At 41.0% G+C, this 15,681-nt stretch overlaps 2 protein-coding genes across 3 annotated transcripts; both read left to right on the top strand.

Moving 5' to 3' along the window:
• Positions 1-1,520: 1,520 nt before the first annotated feature.
• Positions 1,521-5,048, top strand: LOC121303459 (zinc finger protein 706-like). Of its 2 annotated transcripts, none has more exons than XM_041234185.1 (4): positions 1,521-1,626; positions 3,318-3,456; positions 3,754-3,871; positions 4,336-5,048. In XM_041234185.1, the coding sequence occupies exons 2-3, from the start codon at positions 3,325-3,327 to the stop codon at positions 3,847-3,849; spliced, it is 228 nt and encodes a 75-aa protein (XP_041090119.1). In that variant the 5' UTR covers positions 1,521-1,626; positions 3,318-3,324; the 3' UTR covers positions 3,850-3,871; positions 4,336-5,048. The 2 variants fall into 2 exon arrangements, with proteins under 2 accessions (XP_041090119.1, XP_041090118.1); XM_041234184.1 differs by having other exon boundaries at positions 1,522-1,626; positions 4,330-5,048.
• A 1,563-nt stretch (positions 5,049-6,611) lies between these two features.
• Positions 6,612-10,550, top strand: LOC121303424 (gap junction beta-4 protein-like). The gene is made up of 2 exons (XM_041234126.1): positions 6,612-6,735; positions 8,483-10,550. The coding sequence occupies exon 2, from the start codon at positions 8,497-8,499 to the stop codon at positions 9,277-9,279; it is 783 nt and encodes a 260-aa protein (XP_041090060.1). The 5' UTR covers positions 6,612-6,735; positions 8,483-8,496; the 3' UTR covers positions 9,280-10,550.
• The last annotated feature ends 5,131 nt before the right edge of the window (positions 10,551-15,681 follow it).

The following is a 15,681-nucleotide window of genomic DNA, read 5'->3' as shown; positions in this document are numbered from 1 at the left end:
CTCTCAGTCCTGACAGCTATGCATTGAGAGCTCTCAGTCCTGACAGCTATGCATTGAGAGCTCTCAGTCCTGACAGCTATGCATTGAGAGCTCTCAGTCCTGACAGCTATGCATTGAGAGCTCTCAGTCCTGACAGCTATGCATTGAGAGCTCTCAGTCATGACAGCTATGCATTGAGAGCTCTCAGTCCATCCTTTAAGTTTTTGTCCAGTCAGTGCAACTCCTTGATTCTCAGTATGGTATGTATGTATTGGTTTGTTTATTAGTATATTATATTGTGTATTTGTTGATGTGATTGTTATATATGATATGTGTGTGTGTGTGTGTGTGTGTGTGTGTGTGTGTGTGTGTGTGTGTGTGTGTGTGTGTGTATTTATCACAGTGAACTGTTTACTGGGAATGTTGTGTTTTCAGTAAGCTGTTGTCAGTATTTAAAATAAATAAATAAATACAACCCCCCCCACTATTAAATACCTTAATAGATTAGATTTTATCAAATAAAAAAATTAAAATAAATAATAACTGATGCTGGGGTTCTTGGAATACCCTTTTAGCACAGTAATCGTGCAGTTTTGGTGCGTATACTGCGTGTGCATTCACTGTGCTTTCACACTGTTCTCCATAGTCCTGTTTAAATCCACAGTGTGTATCACACCTCCCATGCAGGTGCATTGCTTTCTTATTGCCCTTGTTTATTTGGGTATGTATTTATCACCATTGAGGATCTTATTGACAAAGCTTCATCTCTTGAGCTGTTTAAAGAATGTTTTTTAAAAGTCTGTTTTTAGTGGGATTCAATAAAGTCTGATAGTCTTGGAACAACCCTGGTGAACATGAAGGCATATAAAACGACAGACACGTCAGTACAACAGCAGCTGTTACAAAAAATAGGGAAAAAAAAAAACAACGGATTGGTTGCTTGGTTGAATAAATGATATGGCTGATGATATTAACGGTGTTTCATTGGTTAGTATGTAAACAATAACAAGACATGCAAATCATTGACATTAAGAATAAACCACGAATAGATGCTTGAAGTGTGTCTGCAAGTCACAGATCTCCCCCAGGAGTTTTTGTTTTGTTTTGTTTTTGTATCTTTATTGCACAATGCATGGTGAAGACACAATATATTCCCTCTCCTTTTATGGCATGCTCCACCGATCTGCCGTAAGGGACTGATATTAGAGCAGGCGTACCATATCCTGTATAGGGGTGTTTTATAAGAACTTTGATAGAATGCTAGCTTAGCCTTGAGATGATAATGCTAAAACACATGAACATATTGTCACACAAAAAAAAGCCACTGTTGCACTACATACTTTCTACAAAATAAGAATAAAATAAAAATATGAACTCACATAGATAATTCTTCTTTCCAGATGCATGCATGCAACTCATGCATTTGCGTACTTGCAAACCAGAGGATTTTGAAAAGGTCTATTTTTTTTTTTTTTTTTTTAATATCAAGCACATTTCAGTGCTGTTGACTCCAAACCGCTAGAGGTCCCTCGGCGATATATAGGCTCTTCCGTTTGCTATGAAACGGCTCTGTGTGGCCGCAGTTTCTTGAGAGGAAGTCGATCTTAGCACGGCGGCAGAGAGGGGAAGAAAGAACAGGAGCGAAAGGTAACGGGAAAATAGACAGTTAAAGTATATAATACGACGTGTTTATGTGTTTGAGCGGCTTGCTGCTTTCCGTACGCGTTCGTGGGTGTGTTTGAGAGATTTAAAGCGCGTTAGTTTATAGTCTTATATGGGAAACCCGCCTCGAAGGAGAAATCGCACCAGAATCAAGCCCTGTATTGCCGTCTTTCTGCAGGCCAGACATCTTGATTGCAGTCGGTCGAGCCTGCGTGTTGAGAGATGAGTTATGCATGATATATGTAGTATTATTCATTAGTCAAGCGGTTGTGGTTGAATTATTACAATCTCGTTTCTGCACCGTTAAAGTGCGCGCTATGATGCGTCGAAACGCTTTGTTCGCTTGTTCGTTTACTTTTTTTCACTCGGGATACTTCTGATAACACGAATACATCTATTGTTCTCTTAACCTAATTATTCTCCAAAAAGCTGTATTCTGTAGCCAAGTGCAATGGAGCGAAGTTAAAACGATAACGTCCGGTACTATTTGTCACTTGTGGTACTTCGCTGAAGTCAAGCGGGCTGGTATTGGTAAACGACCCATATGGACGATTTTAAGTTGGTTTCGTCTTTTGTAATATTGCTGTGCAAATAAGAACTGCGGATCATGAACCTGCATGCGCCTCTACTGCAATGAATGGGAAGTTTAGCTTTAAACGCATTTATTTTGTCTGGTTTCTTCCAACAGCGTTTTGGGGGGGAAAAAAATCGCTATTTGACTTTGTTTTCACAAGTTTATATTACCACACAAATTAACTCCTTGTATCTGTATTTTAATCGTAGTGCTGTAAACGGCTGTTTTTTTTTTTTTTTATGTAATATACAGTTTATTTAAGTAGCGAATTGATCGCATGGCATGTTGACACTGCTGCTGTGCAACGTGGTTTGGGAAAGTGACTTGTTGGGGTAAAACAGGGTGCTGATTTCATTAGTCTGCCCCATCTATATACAGAGACTGATGTTGGCAAAAGTTAATGCTGTGTCTGCGTTATCTGAGCACCACTATTTTTTTTGCAAGGACTTGGCTTCCACGATAGCACAGTGTCATCCCTTTGGGTCCTGGCTGAATTGTACATGTATCTCTTCTTTTTTTTTTTTTTTTTTTATTAAGTGGTCCAGCGAGTGTGCTGTTAAAGGCAGATGGTCACTCTCTCCAGTTGAATCTTATTTTTGCGTTCAGCACTCCGCATTATCTTTCCATGCTTTTCTTAACTCTCCTGACGCATGCATATTGATCTACAGCATAAACAGGCCCACTGCTTGTTTGCTTGCTTCCTAAATTAGTTCTGATTTTGATAACCAATCATACCTGAGTCCATAAGACCAGTCAGTTTTCTTGTCCTTTTGCATTTGGTAACTTATTATTTTTATAGGAAGTTCCTCCAGCTCTCAAAACATTTGGGTTATAAAGCAAATCACTTGCAATAAAAAGGTTGAGTCACTACACAAATGCTTCATTTTTAAATGTAGTGTGTGATCCCAAATGTTGGTGAGTCCTATTTTTAAAGCAAAGAACAAAACCCTTGTAAACCATGGGATAAAACTAGCAAGAAGTAAGCTGTGGTATTCCCTGGAAGGAGGTAGTAAGATTATTAATAGTGAGCAGTTTCTTTCTGTCGAGCGTCATATTCCCAAGCTGTCTTCTCTAATTGGTTTGTCTCTGCCCCGTTTTGCAGGAGCGCCATGGCTCGCGGTCAGCAGAAGATCCAGGCCCAGCAGAAGAATCACAAGAAGCAGACAGAGAAGAAGAAGCACGGCAATGACCAGAAAGCTGCTGCCATGGCAGCCCTCGTCTTCACCTGTCCGGTCTGCAAGGTACGTTGTGCACTGAGCTGGCTTGAAGATCTTAATATACAACCGCCGAGATGCTTGGTGTGGAGACCTTGCAAAGCCACGTGCACAAGGTTGTAATGTAACTCCTGTCTATTTGAATTTTTTGTGATGTATTAAATCTGCGTTGTTTGAAGGAGCGGATGCATTTTCCCCCACTAGATGGCACCAAAGCATAGTATTTTTTTTTAGCTTGTATGAACTTCACAATGCAAGCCTATGCAATCAGTGTTCATCTTCATAACTTTGTGTGAAAATATTCGTAAACATTTTATTTTCCAGACTCAAATGCCTGATCCCAAGACATTCAAGCAACATTTTGAGAGCAAACACCCCAAGTCCCCAATGCCTCCTGAGCTAGTGGATGTACAAGCTTAAAGGAAACTGCTCACAGGCTTGGGTAAGAGCCACACTGTCTGCATCGTCTCACAGCACAGACAGCAGCCCTCTTCTCAGTGCTTTGGCATCTTCTCACAGCACAGCCAGCAGCCCTCTTAGTGTTTTGGCTGGAATCCCATGGCTTTCAACTTAAGTCTTTTGATTTGTCCGAGAGGGGCAATCGGATCAGTCAAAGTTAATTGTGGTGTGTACATCGGAAGCTATGGGATGGCCATCAGGCTGTTGCTGCTTAGCAATTTGATTCATCCCAGGTTTATGAGCTTTATTAACTACAGAGTTAAGACAGCAAGTCTAATATGGCTCGCAGTAAAACTCTGCGCTGTGCATTGGGATTTGTGTTTTTCCTGTGGAAAAGTGAGTAATGGAGCACGTCTGACCAGAACTGCTTACTTTCTTGGGTGTAGAAAACATTTAAATTAAGTTTTTTTTTTTTTTTTTTTTTTTTTTTTTTCATTTCAGACTCAAATTCCGGTGACAGGATGCACTTAAGAACTGGACAAATCTGCAAACGATGCGAACAAGGACAGACATTTAAGTTGAGCTGTACTACAGACCACTAATTCTTCTTTTTGTAAGGGGGGTGGGCGGTTGGGGGGTGAGGGTGAGGAGGATAGGAGTTTGTTTAGGGAAGTGGGTAAAGTAATAATTCTGTCTCTCCTAATCATTGTTACCTTCAGCTATTCATACCAGCTTAAAGCCAAACCCAACTGGCAAATACTCAGAGTAGATGTATTTGCACTTATCCTGCCAAAATAAGTCCTGCAATTTAATATTTTGGTAGCTTCAGGAAAGGGGAGGGGAGCCTGTCTGTAAATGAACACTTCCTCTTTCTCGTATTTTACTTTCTCTGCCCAAGAGCATTCTTGGTGTAATGAACATAAAACTTTTTTTGATACTGAAATATTTCTACTACAATGGGAATAGTAAAGAAAGAGGGGGGGATGCATATTTTAATAAGGAAGCAATTGTTTTAGATTTCTTTAGAAGTGTTTGTTTCTTTTTTAATTTTCAATTAGTTTAGTATTGGTACAAACATTGTTTAATTTCAGTGTCTTCTGGGGCAAAGTACCTGTCTGAGGTCTAACCCTCTGGGTGTTTCTTTTTGGAAAGGGTAGGGTATATGGTACACCTAACTGAAATGTTTAGTTGGCATATGAATATCCATCAAATGTAATTAAGCGTCTGGGGAGCGAAGTAACAAAAAACAATCCCTCTTGCATTTGCTTTCCATTGTGTATTGCTTGGTGAAACTTAATCCCGTAAGGTACGCAAGGGAATGAACGATTCGTAAAACCGGTTTCTTGAGAAATGAGTTTGATGACCAGATCCAACCTGTCAGTAAATTTTAAACCTGTTTCTGAACTTCCTTGCAAATAAAAAGAAAGGTAATGTGTTTTTCCCCCCCCCCCCCCCCCCCCCCCCATGGGACGCGTGTCTCTTGAACTTTTTTTTTTTTTTTAAAGGGTTAATTGTCGTTGGGCACTGAGCTGGGAATGGAAAGGAGATGCATACGGTTTGATTCATTTCTGGCGCTAGGTTCTCGTCAAAGCACAAGTTGTGAAAATGGCATACTTGTAAGCAAAGAGAAGTCCTGAACGTGAGAAGCAGTTGTAGATTCTGTACAGGACACTGCAGTTTCTTGAATCAAAATCCAAACGCATACTCCCAATAAGAATGTACCACCAAGGTGTCTTTTTTTTTTTTTTTTTTTTTTTTTTTTTTTTTTTTTTTTTTTGTTTTTACTTATAATGAATTCCAAAATGAATAAGTTGGGGGGTGGGGGGGCATCTTTAGGTTACAGGCATCAACATTTGTGAATCCTGTGTATTTGACCATATGTACATATCATTTATTTACAATTTGTCTTTCCTCATTTTTTTAATGACTACTAACTTGTACTGTATTCAAATAAAACGAAGAGAAATATTTCTTGTGGCTTTATTTTGTTACCAAATATTTAGGCAGCATACATGTTTTGCTTGTCTTTTGTAGCTGAATGTAAACAAAGCAGGAGCACTGTGGTTAATTTGTGTTGTCATGTTCCACTGCTCTGTAAAAGTGGATGGTGGGCCCATGCTTGTAAGGATCCTTTATGAAAATCCTCTTAAGCACTTAGGAATGTTTGGGAACCACTATTAGACCTATTATAAGTGATCTGCTTGCTCATAAACAAACCAGACACCTGCTCTGAAGGGAGCCTCTGCCCGCTCTGCTGGAGAAGTGTTCTGCATAGAACTTTACAGGGGTTCCAAGAAGAACCTTTTGTGGGTTCCAAAAAACAGACAATGGTTCCATAAAGAAAGTTATGTGTAAACTAAATGGTTTGAAACCAGCACCGAACAACAGTGATTTAAAGATGCAGTACGATTTAAAGAATGTTACTTTATCGCCACGTTTCTTACGGTCCCTGGTGTGTGTGTGTGTGTGTGTGTGTGTGTGATTTTTTTGTAAAATGTTAGTTAGAGAGTCATGTTTACTGACCCGTAATAGAACCAGAAGGTGCAAATAACAGCAGGACTAAAGGCAATGCTTCTGACAAAGGCTCCCTCGGGCGACTTCAACACATTTACGTGAGAATCCAAGTCATTGAAACACAGAGATGTGACTTACTATTAAATCACAACAGCGTCCATGCATTAAAAAAAAAAAAAAGTTTGTGTGCATAATTTCTAGCGTCCCAACGCTGATAAATGTGCTTTAACATGCCGGGGGCCATCCCAGACAGGAGCAAGCCACTCCTCTTCTGTCGATCTTCCACCATGGAGTCAGTGCGCTTCACTGTATTGACGCCTCGCATTTAGACACTTCGCTTTGGGTTTGTGTGTTCCAAGAATCAACAGTTTGAGCGACTTCATCATTTACACGGTAAGAATATAATAAACAGCGCGGGCTTCGTATTATTATTATAATTATTCAACACACGTGTCTGTGTGGAGAGTTTATATATGGCATGTGTGGCTAAATAAATTAAATATAACCAGCTATTATAATAGGATTGGATTTTGTAAGATAAAAGGTTGAGATGATGATGATGATGATGATTATTATTATTATTATTATTATTATTATTATTATTATTATTATTATTATTTTGTCTGGATTTAACATGTTCCAAAACTAGCTTTGATGGCTTTTTAACTGAAGTGTGTTTACAAGCTTTCCCAGATAGCTTAGGAGTGGAGAATTCTTCTTCTTCTTCGTCTTCTTCATGTTTTTGTACAGGGCTGTATCTATCGAGGGTTTTGCTCAAGTGTCGTTTGTACCATTTTTGTGACAGTACAATCAACACCGCTGTTTACGCAGTATGTTTACCAAGCTTGTTACAAGTTTTATAACTTTTCATTTTCACAAAAAAGGGGTGGAAACTGTACTTTTATATAAATATTGTACCTTGATCGTTTTAATCGATCCCGAACACGGAATGAATAAGTACCCTACCAAGGGGGGTACATGTCCTGCGCGTAAACCACGCCGGGATCAACCACAGAAGTTTCTATTTAGCGAGTTTTGTTAGGGAACCGAGGAATCAACACGAATTGTATAAAAATCACCTGCAGTATACGATTAGTAGTATTATAACACTGTGCTTTATTAATCCTGCCTTGTATTGCATTGATAATAATAATAATAATAATAATAATGAGACATTGATTTGTTATTCAAGTAAAGATTATTATGAATGTCTTTCTGATTCTTATCCCTGGTATAATTTAATAAATGTTGTCATGTAGTTTTGCAAAGTCTCTTCCAGTACTGTAATTCTAAATGTACCACTATTGAGAGTTTTAATAGTTGTTATACGTCTGCAATAGAGTTTAAACAATTTTTCTTTAACAAAAATAAATTATTTGAAAAATGTAGAAGCTCAGAAGTACTAAGCAGTCTGGATATGTCAGTGATGTGCTAATGATCTTCTTCACACTGTACTTGTGTCACAGCGGAGGGCTGGTTAATCTCTTAAATACATCATTAGTTTGTTCTGGGCTGTGCTAAGTGATTCAACCCTGGGTTGAATTCTCTCTGAACCTGTTTAAAAAAAACAAAAAACATTTGCACCATTGCTCTGCCTTGCTACTCTCTGCTATTATTATTGTGTTGAACAAACAGGCCAAATAAGATGTGCACACCCTGCTTTGTTGTGTAACTACGTTTCATACAGTTAAACCTGCTTGCGTAAGTGGTGGATGTTGGTCTTTGCCTAGCCACCCAAAACAATGCTTCTTAACAGCTGTGCAAAAAGATCAGATATCTGTGTTCTTTACAAACCCCTATACAGTATATCGAGGGTATACCAGCAGTCTGTAAAGGATGTATCATGCCAACCCTACCTGTTATATAGTGTGAAAGATTGAATTAAACATACTATGTTAGTACATTACAGCTGTGTGTATAGTTTCCTTCAACTCTGAGTCCAATGAATAATATAGCGACCAGCATCATTTTTTGATACATTCTGTGGATTAATAAGCAGTGCAATGAAACACGGCAGCAATGCAGGTCTAAAGCAAGGGAGGGTGGATTGTTTTTTTGAATTTAATCTGCCCGTTAATGCGATTTTTTCCAGGAAGCGCGCACATGAACGTTTAAGTAAACAAATGTTTTCTGTTTTTAGAAAGGGGCATCAGAATGAACTGGGCGTTCCTCCAGGGCTTGCTGAGCGGAGTCAACCAGTACTCCACAGCGTTCGGCCGCGTCTGGCTCTCCATCGTCTTCCTCTTCCGGGTCATGGTGTACGTGGTGGCGGCCGAGCGGGTCTGGGGAGACGACCAGAAGGACTTCCAGTGCAACACGGCCCAGCCCGGCTGCCACAACGTCTGCTATGACCACTTCTTCCCCGTCTCCCACATCCGCCTGTGGGCTCTGCAGCTCATCTTTGTCACCTGCCCCTCACTGCTCGTGGTCATGCACGTGGCCTACAGGGAGGAGCGCGAGCGAAGGCACCGGGAGCGCAATGGAGAGGACTGCGGCCGCCTGTACATGGACACGGGTAAGAAGAGGGGCGGCCTCTGGTGGACCTACGTCTTTACCCTGGTCTTCAAGGCCGGGGTGGACTCCGCCTTCCTCTACGTCCTCTACTACATTTACGAAGCTTACAACTTCCCGCGCCTCATCAAGTGCAGCCAGAAGCCCTGCCCCAACGTGGTGGACTGCTTCATATCCAGGCCAACGGAGAAGAAGATCTTCACCATCTTCATGGTGGTCACGTCCATTCTCTGCATCTTCCTCAACCTCTGCGAGCTCATCTATCTCCTGGGCAAGCGCTGTCAGGAGTGCGTGGTCTCCAACAACCGCCGACATGAGCTGTTCGTGGCCTCCACCGCAGCCAACAACAACGAGAGCCACAGCATTATGGAAAAGTCTCTGAAGGTACCGCCCTATGCCCCTCCCAACAATAGGGTTTCCAAGTAGTGGTGGCATTGCTGCTCTGCATTAAAAAAAAAAAAAAAAGAAAGAAATGCAAAAAGCTGTTGGTGCCACTCAGGTATACTAGGGAGGAAGTGGACTTTGCAAGACTCCAGGAAGCTGCACTTGACCCATCGCTGTGGATTGCTCTTCTTGACCAGGTTGTTTCATGCAAGGCAGTGGCTGTGGGTCAGTGCTAAAGCTGTACCTAAAACGAATGGTTCTTAACAACGACTAAACCATTCCAAAGCACACACGATTGAGCAGTTACTTAACAAATCTGAAAGCTGGGGCAAAAGCTGCACACCATGGGAGATAATCACACTAATTGAGCATCCATCTGTCTTAGGGTTAAATGTATCAGGACGTCAAGTAAACTAGGCCTTAATCTGTGCGCTGTTGTTGGCTAGGGCTGTCCGCTCATACCCACTGGCCTGGAGTAAGAGTTTCCTTCAGCCCCCCAGCGTCCCTATGAGCTGCATGTAAGACGTGACGGCTTCATTGGCCATTCAGGAGGTCCTCTGTGGCCTGTCCAGTGACCATGAGGCACTTTTCCTATGGTGCACCACTTTTCCTCCCAGCTTGTTACATAAAGTCACATTTCTTTTTTTTAGATAAGGCTTCTGAAGGTGCTTATCATTTTCTGAACCATTTCCAGGACGCATCCCCATGACATCTCCCCAGCCACATGGCATAGCAGTGCGGGAACTGTCTCAGTAGGTTCATTGGTATCTCAGTGATGAGACTAATTCCTTAGTCTTTTTGGAGGGCCTTCTAATCAAATGCCATTTTACTGCCTTGCTGATAATCATGCACGTCACACCGCCTTTGTTCAATGGAAATGAATCCGTGGTTAGCAGCTGTAATATGTAAACAAGCCTTTTTGGTAGAATATCTCACATGCACTTATACATTTTGTTTACAGTCTGCTTTTAGGAATTCAAATGTTTTTGTGTACTTTTGATATTTAAAACTGCGGTCCAGTTTTACACAACATTTTTTTTAACGGTTGAACATTTCTTTCTTCTATATAGCAGTATCTTTTTTTTTTCAAGGGTATTTTTGCCTCTTTGTTTGATACTAAAAATTTATTTTCAAGAAGAGTTTTTAGTGTCAAGCAGATTACAGAACTGAGGAATTCCAACCCTTCATGTAAATGCCACTGTCAACGGTGTTAGATTATCAAACTGTGTTATCTTTTTTATTTTTTATTGATGGGACATTTTTGGTTCCAGTTTAAGTTTCTTGTACACTCTCCAGTTCTGTCTTTACAAAATCTGATTAACCAATTCAGTGCCAAATTGAAAAACAATCACAACACAAGCTGAACTTATCATTTTAAATCAAGATTTTTTTCACAGATTTTGTTTTGGCTACAAAATGTTGTGTCCTATTTTGAGGACAGTCATGTTAGATGTGGCCCTAATCAGAGCTGTAAAATGACACACTGGCTGTGAAGCAGAGTAACTTAACATAACATTATAGCTAAAAAGAAGAAGCTGCCGGGTAAAAATGCTCCAAAACATTACAAAGTAGCCTGTCCTCAAGAGAGGACAATGCCACTGAATGGGGGAACCATAAATGGAGCAATGCCTTGAAAAGGACACAGCTGTTACTGCAGGAAGTCTGTATCACAGTGAAAATGATTGAATCAATTCACTGCAGGGCCCATGGAGCGCAGACTATAAAACCCATAGTTACAGCAGTAACACGACAGGTGCCTTGTTCATTCGTTTCTTCTGAATGCTTTGTTACACTATATCGGGCTGTTTCATCTGTTTACATACATTGCTTTATATGTGTTTACAATGTATATCTGTACATGGAACGGTTTCTGTACTGCCATTTGTGTCCGTTCTAAACCTTTTGTCAATCAATACTGTTGTTTTATATATATATATATATATATATATATATATATATATATATATATATATATATATATATATAATATTTCTATGAATAAACATATGGCATGTTTAATTTCACAGCTGTGTGTTTGATTTGCTTGAAGAAGAAAAAAAAGTAAGTAACTCTGATAAGGGTTATTGAAAAGCCTGACTAATGTGGCTAAAATGGCTTTACCTTTAACGGTTTGTTTTACATTTCCACTATCCTGCAATCCTGACTTGAGCAGCCCCTGCCTGGCATTCCATCCTGGTCCTCTCTCTCTCTCTCAAGCAGAGACTGAAAACTGTGCCGATGCTCTGATCAGGGGGCAAGTTTGAGAGACACCCAGACTAACTCCTCGCCACTTGATCAGGAATTAAAATCCAGGGCTCTGGGGGCTGGCAAATAAGCCTGCTGTGCCTCCCAATACATTGGATTCGATATGCGATCCCCTGTTTCTTAAAATGACCTACAAATAAACAATATTTCCAAAACGGGAGAATGAAATGGCTTTGGTGATTTGGGGAAGTATTTCCTGAAAGAATACAAAATAAAAACAAACTAACAAGCAGGAAGCACCTCCAAACGCAGGCAGTGGATTCAAATGCAGCTATTTTTTCAGGCTGTACTAATTCTGTGAGCCGTTCCCCAGCTGAGTTGTTTTTCAACGCATGTTGTGGAGTTGTCGTGCCTGGAGGCATCTTTTTTCAAACACTCTTTGATACAGTGTGCAGGACCCTCCTGTCTTCAGTGCTTGTAAACTGTCAAGCAGACATGCACAGAACATGCTTTCACCCGCTGCATTCCTTTGATGAGTCCCGTCCTGTTTCAAGATGAAATGCGTAACGTGTTAGTACTGGCTAGGGTATTGTAAAATAATTTGTTCTTGGAAAGCATGTGATGATACATTTAATTAAGCAGTCTTTGTTTGGGTGTCAAATACAGCGGCACACAAGCTCAGAGAGTATGGATGCTTTTTATTAACATCAAGAGAAACTAATAAAAGTATTTGATAAGCTTTTTGACCAGAAGTCTTTCTCAATATCTTCTTCAGACTTGATTTGTGATCAGTCCTCCATGTGGGATTAACAATGTCTCACCAGAGTCCTATTATTGACAGTGTGCTCCAGTTTGCATTTCCCACAGTTTGTTTAGAACCGAGTAGCATCACTAGTCATGCCCACCATCGATGGAGAAAAACTGCACAGACACGGAACTTCATTCAAAACAAAGCCATTGACCAACTGCACCCACCAATGCACGCATCTATAAGGAGACGAGAATAAAGAACTCTAGACGAGAATAAAGAACTCTAAACTTCTAAACCTGTATTGATTCATCGAAGATCAATCACAGCGGCGCCCTCAGTTTATTGCAACCATTGAAAAGAGCTAGGTTTAAAGATTATTGGAGCATGCTATCACAAGGCTTGGTGGACAAGAACTGCTCTTTCACCTCCTTAGAAAAGGGATGTTCGTTCCAGGGCAGGGCAGCAGAGTTGAGAAGCACACACACGTTGCCACAGCCTGTGTTGAGGACTGTTGATAGCTTCCAGTGGCATCAGTTCAAAACTTCAACTGCTCTTCTCTTTCTTCACCTCCTGCCCTCCTGCATGTCAGGACTGGCTCTTATCAGCGGCAATATTCCATTCATCAAATGTTTTTATGAATCTCATGTATTATATTAAAGTGGCCCCTGAAGTGTTTCGTTATCACAAAAAAAAGAACTGTTATCTTATGGCATTTAGTGTTCTCTAATCCACTGATTACAGTTTCAGTTCTGCAAAGCTTTTGTAAGTAAATCAGTAGAAGGGAAGTACATTGCTTTCCAATGCAGGTGGAAGGGTGTGTGGGTTGAAACAGTAACTTCTACGGCTGCTCTTTTTAGTAGCTGTGCTGCTGAATATGTAACGACTGAGTGTTTAAACCCATGGATGTCGATAGAGAATCCAGCTGAATCCACCAGGTTAAATAGGGCTGACTTGAGTTTCCTTAAGGCTATGAAACAGGTCTAGCATCTTCACACATTCTGTTACCAGGTGTAACATGCCCTTTCAGGAGTCATTTACATGACACACCCAAAACCAGCCGTTTATCACAAGGACGCAAAGCTCAGCCCACGAGTGTGGTAAGCAAGAGAATGGAGGGGAAACCTGCACGCAACAGCCTGTATGAACACATGAGACTGAAGGAAAACAGGAAGAACAGGTCTCGACAGCTCGGAAATCAAACAGAGCATTCCTGCTATACAACTATACAAACACACAAATCCTCTTTGTGTCTTCAGAGCGGAGGCTTGGTCCGAACCGTCAGCCCCCACAGTGCAAAAGAGCCGGGCTCATTTGCAATCGTGGCTTTAGAGCTTTCAACCTCATCTCATCGCACTATCTGGGGAGAACCTGCAGCTGCAGCATATCACACCATGCAACCTGTAACACATGGAACCCTGTGGAGCTGGCTTGGGGTTACTGCAATGGAGCACAACTCCAGCCCTCAAAATCCATTCCAGTCCATTCCAGTCCAGTTAAGAACCTGCTAGAGATCAATTAACTAATACAGGAACTGACTGGAACAAAAACCTGGACTGGAATAGGTCTCAAGGGCCAGAGTGAACTAATGTCAAATAATAAATTCATAATTCTAACATTATACTTAGTCAAGCAGGCAAATATTTGTGCAAATAACATAATCAGTACAAAAAAAACTGGAAAATTCCACAAACATGGCATTGTTACTATATGTCAGACTGTTTATAAAGAAACTCTACCCTTGCCAGCATTAGCAACACATCTGGTTTTGCAACTAATAGAGCACAGTAGTTAATTAGTCATTTAGCAGATGCTTTTATCCAAAGTGACTTACAGAGACTAGGGGGTGAACTATGCATCACAACTGCTGCTGCAGAGTCACTTACAATAGGGCCTCGGTTTTACCTTTCATCCGAAGGACATGCCAATATGGTAGAACAATATCTTGGAATTGATTTGCCAAAATATCACACTGTTGTGGAACTATTCAAGCAACGGTTCCTGCCATTGCAGCTCTATATGGTTTAACATTGGTCCTTTGTACAGAAGGACAGTGCTGCTGTTGTGGTGCCACTTCTACCTTACCACTGAAGAGAGCTTGCCTGGGGTTCCTGACTCCAGTAAAATGAGAAGAAAATATCATTCCAAAACAAGGTGATGTAAACATTAAACAGCAACAGTTGCCCCAAAGGGAATTTACCAGAAATAATTTCCTGTTGAGGATTGGCTCACCTAATAAAGACACTGTCATGGGGAGTGCAGAGTGAGTCATGCCATCGAGAGCTTGTGGATTAATCCAAGCAGAGTTGCCGATCTTGGCTGGTGACTCACTAATCAATTGGTGTTGGCCATTCTCCCCCGCGCCACAGTGACCCCTACTGGTCAGGTGTAAGCCAAGGCAAAGCAGGGAACAAGCGGCTTGGCAACATCCACTGCTGAGCTTGAGAGTGGCGTTACAAAAAAAGAAATATATTTGAGATCTGGGTCACGGCACCTATGTAACAAGGTGGAGGCTGGGCTCGAACCGGCCACCCTGCAAGCGAGCGTATTAACCGCTGTGCAATCGAGCTTGTCTGCATTCCTGGTTATAGAGCTTTTAACCTCGTCTCATCTCACCGGGGGGGACAGAATCTGTAACGCCAGTGTATCACTCAACAGTGCATGTTTACTATGTTACCGGTCTCATCTGCAGGGTTCAGCAGGATCAGTAATGGAAGAGCATCACGTGGCAATATATATGCAGACACTTAGATACACCTGAGATCTCTTGAATGAATCTTCCACTGCAGAAACATCAAACCTCATCTTATAAATAAGCCAAACACTAAAGTGCTGAAATCCGTTTCTCCCCACACATTAGGGCACACCTTGTCCAGTTCTACTCCTTTTATTATCTCCATACAATTCAATCAATATTTAACTTCCAAAGAGTCTTTTTGTTCATGAAAGCGTATGTTAAACAATCAAGTGTAAAGAAAGTCTGAGAGAGTATGAGAAGCTGCTAAATGTGTTTCAACAATTAGCTTTGGTGTGCTGTTTTGTAACCCAATACCCCTCCCTCTTAAAGAAACAGAACTAGACAGGTGAGAGGAATGCTTCTGGGTGTTTCTTCATAGCTTTCCACTCTGTGCCCAATCTGAAAATCAAGGCTTGTTCCTGACATAGTTCATTTAAAGAGTATTCACACAAAAGATATTGTTCACAGCGTCCAAATGGGTTGAATTACAGTGGGGAACGGTTAGCTACCACAAAGCAGATACAAAATAAGTATCTCCTGATCTGACCGCTTTGTTTCCTGTTGAGCGGGACCTTGGTTAGCTTTTCAGTGCCTTGGTGTGACTCTACCACAGTACTCAGGTTTAATTTGTTGAATCCAAACAAGTCACCTATTTGACAAGCAGGGGTAGTGAACAGATCGGAGAATAATGTGAGTTACGCAGTGGTTAGTTTCTGTGCCTCGTAGTAACACAGCTGTTTGGACGTAAAAGGTT

The sequence above is a fragment of the Polyodon spathula genome, chromosome 32 (assembly GCF_017654505.1).
Source record: "Polyodon spathula isolate WHYD16114869_AA chromosome 32, ASM1765450v1, whole genome shotgun sequence".
Lineage (NCBI taxonomy): Eukaryota > Metazoa > Chordata > Actinopteri > Acipenseriformes > Polyodontidae > Polyodon > Polyodon spathula.
This window is presented reverse-complemented; position numbering and strand designations above follow the sequence as displayed.